This window comes from Lathyrus oleraceus, chromosome 5 (genome assembly GCF_024323335.1).
Source record: "Lathyrus oleraceus cultivar Zhongwan6 chromosome 5, CAAS_Psat_ZW6_1.0, whole genome shotgun sequence".
In the NCBI taxonomy this organism is placed as follows: Eukaryota; Viridiplantae; Streptophyta; class Magnoliopsida; order Fabales; family Fabaceae; genus Lathyrus; species Lathyrus oleraceus.
Window position 1 is genome coordinate 344,615,086 of NC_066583.1, and position 5,045 is coordinate 344,620,130.

Genomic DNA, 5,045 nt, shown 5'->3' on the forward strand with positions numbered 1-5,045 from the left:
TCTCCTTCTTAGCAAGTTTATTCTCGGAAATAAAGTTGCATTCCAAGGGTTTGGGATCGTCAAGCCTACGCTTGTTGGTTAAGATGTCTTTGAGAAATTTGACGTAAGATGGAATTTGGGTGATGGCTTCGGTGAAAGGAATCTCTACTTGAAGCTTCTCTATTACTTTTATAAATTTTTGGTATTGGTTATTGATTTTGGTTTGTTTAAGTCTTTGCGGATATGGGATTGGTGGTTTGTACGGGGGTGGTGGTTTGTAAGTTTTATCCTTGGCTTCTCCTTCTTGGTCGATTTGTTTTTCGGGTTCCACTGGTTCCTCTTCTTGATTGGTAGGTATATTTTCTTTAGAAGTTTTGGACTCGCTCATTGTTGGGTTATGAGGCCCTTCGTAAGCGGTCCCACTTCGTAATGAGATAGCGTTAGCTTGCCCTCGAGGGTTGAGTTGAGGTTGTCCGGGGAATTGTCCTCCAGGTGTAGTTTGTGGGTCTTGGTTTTGTGCTACCTATGAGATCTGGGTTTCAAGAATTTTGTTGTGAGTGATTATCTGATCAACCTTGGTCCCTAATTGCATTATTAGTTCGTTTACGTGAATTTTCTGGTTTAGGATTTCTTTATTTTGCTGAGTCTGGCCTGATATAAAGCTCTCTATGATCTTCTCAAGGTTAGGCTTCTGAGGCACAACTTGCATAGGTTGATTTGGTTTTTAGGCTTGATAACCTTGTGGTCTCTGAGGTGCATAATTTTGGATAGGATTCTGGTTTTTATAGGAAAAATTCGGGTGATTCTTCCATCCAGGGTTGTAAGTGTTTGAAAATGGGTTACCTTGGGCGTAATTCACTTGGTCGGTGTTCAGGTCGTTTAAAAGGTTACACTCTGCCGATTCGTGTCCTTTAGATCCACAAAGTTCACACTCTGTGTGGACTACCGCTACGGTGTTAGTGTTTATAAACATATGTTCGACCTTAAGGGATAAAGCATCCATTTTCGCCTGTATCATGTCCATAGAGCTTATCTCATGTGTTCCACCTTGGGTCTCCTTTTTCTTTATTGATGCTCGTTCAGTTCCCCATTGGTAATGGTTTTGGGCCATATCCTCAATTAGGTCACAAGCTTCAGGGTAAGGTTTGTTCATCAGCGCGCCACCTGCGGCAGCGTCGATGCTCATCTTTGTGTTATAATGGAGTCCATTGTAGAAGGTATGAACAATCAGCCATTGTTCTAGGCCATGGTGTGGACAGACTCTTAATAGCTCTTTGTATCTCTCCCAAGCTTCAAAAAGTGATTCTCCTTGGTTTTGAGTAAATCTAGTTATTTGGTTTCGAAGAACAACAGTCTTACTAGGGGAAAATATCTAGCAAGGAATACTCTTCTAAGGTCTTCCCAGGTAGTTATTGAATTAGCTGGAAGTGAATCCAACCATGAACGTGCTCTATCCCTGAGGGAGAAAGGAAATAATCTTAAACGGATCGCATCGGATGAAGCACCGTTGGATTTAAAAGTGTCGGCCAGTTGGATAAAGACTTTTAAATGTTGATTTGGGTTCTTAGTAGCGAGATCCGCGAATTGGTTCTGTTGCACTAATTGCAGTAAAGATGGTTTTAGTTCGAAATTGTTGGCAGGAATGAGGGGGTTTACTATAGTCGAACTAGGTTCCTCGTCAGAGGGTTGGGCAAATTCCTTAAGAGGTCTCTGGTCGCAATTCCCAGCCATAACTTTCTTAATTCGGATGAGTAAGAGGCGCGTAAGACTGTAACGTTCAGGTTCCGCTAAAGGATCTACTAAATTTCCGGTACTACGGGTTCTTCGCATTTACCGGCTAATAATGCCTTAGTTTAGACGATGTAACAACAGGGTACGAAATTTGACGAAGTTGGTCCCCGGCAACGGCACCAAAAATTTGATCGCTGTGTTCGCAGGTGAACGAATCGTGTCAGAGTAATATAAAAGAATATCGATCCCACAGAGACCAAATCGTCAATCTATCGATTACTATCGTTACAATGTTTATCTAAGGCGGTATAAAAAAGATATTGATGTTGCAAAATAATAGTAAATAAAATAATAAATACGGTGCAGATAATTGGTTAGTATACTCCATAGTTTTTTGGGTCGATCTGATTCATTACAGTCATCAAATTTCAATCCCAAGGCCCCAACAATATCATCTTGAATCTTTTTGATATTAGGAGAAAATGACACTGCGATATCGATGATATGAGTAAATTGCTTTGATTGCTTAAGTTTCTTACCCACTTCCTTGATCAATGTAGTTTTTCCTGTGCCCCCATCCCTTGCAACCCAATCATATAATTGTTGTCATCTTTGAGTTCATCCAAAAGCTCAATGTATTTGGATTCTCTACTTTTAAAATGCATATAGTGTTGGGATGAATAGCGTTCAACATCTGGAAGACGAGTTGGGAGTCCAATTGTAAGTTCCTTTCCAGCTTCCATTAATTCTTTAATATGATCCTTCTTATTTGCCAGTACTTTTCCTCTTCTATATCTCCATATGCAATGAGGACAAAATTCAAAAAAACATTTTTGTTTTGTTTTGGTGTCTTCTTGAATGAGCTTATCAGCTTCTTCTACCCAAGAAAGAGCATTAGCTTGAACATCTTCCCCTCTTCGGGTTGCCACTTCAATGCGTTGCTTGAAAGTTGTCCTTTCTACTTCCAACCTAGCTTTTTCTTCTTCAAAATCCTTAGCAATGCACATGAAGCAACATATATAACTCGATTTTGCAATCACGCCATTTATCAATTTCTCCACATATGGCTTCGCCAAATCAGTCAAGAAACTCGCCATCTAAATAAATTTCAATAGATCAAAGTTAGGCATATATGTATATGTTTGCATATTGTATTGTCTATTAGAAAATAAAATGCTTGATAATGAATCTTGTTCTGTGAGCATATCATTCATGTTCTTTTTGTGTAGGAAGATTTTCTAATTGAACTTGACGTACACGTTTTTCATCAAAGAATTTTTTTTATAGTTTGTTTTGAATAAATATTTGAGAAACTTCAAACAGAGATTCCATTAGATATCTAAGTTTAAGATCCTTTAAGCAGATTTCTAAATAGCCGGTGTATCTTTAAAAATGATAAACAAGTTATAGAATTATAAATATAAAACTCTAAGTTGAAGAATTATAAACCCTTGTAAATAGTCTTAAACGAATACTCTAAAACTTGGTTACCTTATTTCATGCACTTTCAGTAAATGCTCAACTCGAATAGCTACTAAGAACAATCTTCCTCATATTTTTCAAATCTGCAGTAGCTAGTATTTGATGTTCTGCAGCAAAAGTATTTTCCTGTGCATTGTAACGATTAATTTATGATCCAAAAAGAGAGGAAGGGATCATATAAAGTAAAGTAGCTATCAATTGCTCTCACTTTCACATTTGTAATCAATTAATGTTCAAATGTAAAGAAAACCAATGATTCTTTAATTTTGGGTATATATGGTTTAAACAATTAACAAATTCAAAATTGGAAACACTCACCCCTAAATACAATTCATGTATAAAGTAAGTTAGAAGGCTCACAAAATGCTAGGTCGTAGTAATTGGATCCAACTGTCTAAGTTTTTTAAAAATCTAAGAACGAATTTAAAAGAGTAACTAATAAACAATAATATTTACTGTTCGTCAGCAAAAGAATCTTCATGTGCCTTGTAGTGATTAACTTATGTTCCAAAAAAAAAAAAGAATGGATCAAATAAAGTAAAGTAGCAATACTTGAAGCAACCTCCTTAAAGTATCAAGTAAAGGTTATGAATAATTTATCATATAGAAAAATGGAGTGAAAATCAAAAATGGAAATCATATACAAATTAAAAATATGAGAAAGTAACAAAAGAAAAATTTATGAGATTGTTTTCTACCTCAATCAATGTTTTACTGTTATATCAGCACATACTCGGGTCTTTTTAATAATCATTTCCTTTATTGGAAGCAGCTAGCATATAGAGAATTTGGAGTAATATACATTGCAATTCATATTATGCAGTAAACAAAAACTATAAAGAGAATAACATTTATAGATTCAATATATGTATTAGTGATCCTTTAAAATGTTAATGTGTATATGATTATTTAAGTTGAAGTAGCAAATGTTGAAGCTGTAAGAAGCATCTTTCTCCAATCTGCAGTAGCTAGTATTTGATGTTCTTCATCAAAGGAATCTTCCAATGCCTTGTAGTGATTAACTTATGTTCCATAAAAAAAAAGAAGAATGGATGGAATAAAGTAAAGTATCAGTACTTGAAGCAAACTCCTTAGTATCAAGTAAAGGTTCAATTATTAACAAACTTTACAGCTAGCTAGAAATCCATGGTTTGGGGTTTACGATTCATGTATCTGGTAAACTAGAAGACTCCACAAAATTCAAAATAGCACTAATCGGATCCAACTGAGTAAATTCATGAAAAATGGAAGAATAAAGAAAAAATCTTAACATAAGTGAACACGCAACACTGAAATCAGATGCAAATTTGCAAACCACTTGGATTAAGAAAAATCTATCTCAAGTGTCAACACGTCACAATAGCATTTTACAAACAAACACTAGGAAAGCAATATCCACAACAGGTGCACAAAATCTTGTAAATAATCTTATAATGATGTGGTTTGGCAGTAAGAATATTTGAAATATTGGACATGTGGAATGAAGATTTTAACTTGTATATAACAGTCAGACATTATTTAAATCTTGGTTTTTTTAGAAAATAACCAGCAAATATATTTATAAATGTTGTAAATATTAGATTGTAAATAGTAATTATTTCTATTAGTAATGAGGCCCATTAGTCAAAGCTCATTAGGTTTTCTATTCTCTCTTATTTAAAGCATGTAGGTGTAACATGTAAGAATAACTTTTTAATATATCAGTAAATATTTTACAACATGGTATCAAGAGCTCCCGATTTTGGGGGATTCGCTTCCGCCTAAACCCTAGCCGCCTTGTAGCGAGTCTTTTTTTTTACTGCAGTTTGTTGTTGTTTTTGGGTGTTTGGGTCATTGTTGTTTTGTGTTGTAGC

The 5,045-nt window shown here is 35.2% G+C and overlaps 1 protein-coding gene and 1 non-coding gene across 4 annotated transcripts; one reads left to right on the forward strand and one right to left on the reverse strand.

The window, feature by feature from the left end:
• Positions 1-1,220: 1,220 nt before the first annotated feature.
• On the forward strand, positions 1,221-1,327 carry LOC127090297 (small nucleolar RNA R71). Its single transcript, XR_007791821.1, has one exon. It is a non-coding gene; the product is annotated as a small nucleolar RNA R71 (small nucleolar RNA).
• Positions 1,328-1,962: 635 nt separating this feature from the next.
• LOC127084546 (uncharacterized) lies at positions 1,963-3,854 on the reverse strand. Of its 3 annotated transcripts, none has more exons than XR_007788730.1 (3): positions 3,511-3,854; positions 3,202-3,299; positions 1,963-2,807 (listed from the first exon to the last, which is right to left on the reverse strand). XR_007788730.1 is itself a non-coding variant. In XM_051025030.1 (2 exons), exon 2 carries the CDS (start codon positions 2,805-2,807, stop codon positions 2,262-2,264), a length of 546 nt encoding a protein of 181 aa, XP_050880987.1. In that variant the 5' UTR covers positions 3,202-3,504; the 3' UTR covers positions 1,963-2,261. The 3 variants fall into 3 exon arrangements, 1 of the variants encoding a protein (XP_050880987.1); XR_007788731.1 differs by having other exon boundaries at positions 3,202-3,318; positions 3,511-3,853; XM_051025030.1 differs by lacking the exon at positions 3,511-3,854 and having other exon boundaries at positions 3,202-3,504.
• Positions 3,855-5,045: the final 1,191 nt, after the last annotated feature.

Coding starts and splice junctions, on each gene's coding strand:
- LOC127084546 (XM_051025030.1), bottom strand. CDS start 2,807: ATGGCGAGTTTCTTGACTGATTTGGCGAAGCCATATGTGGAGAAATTG.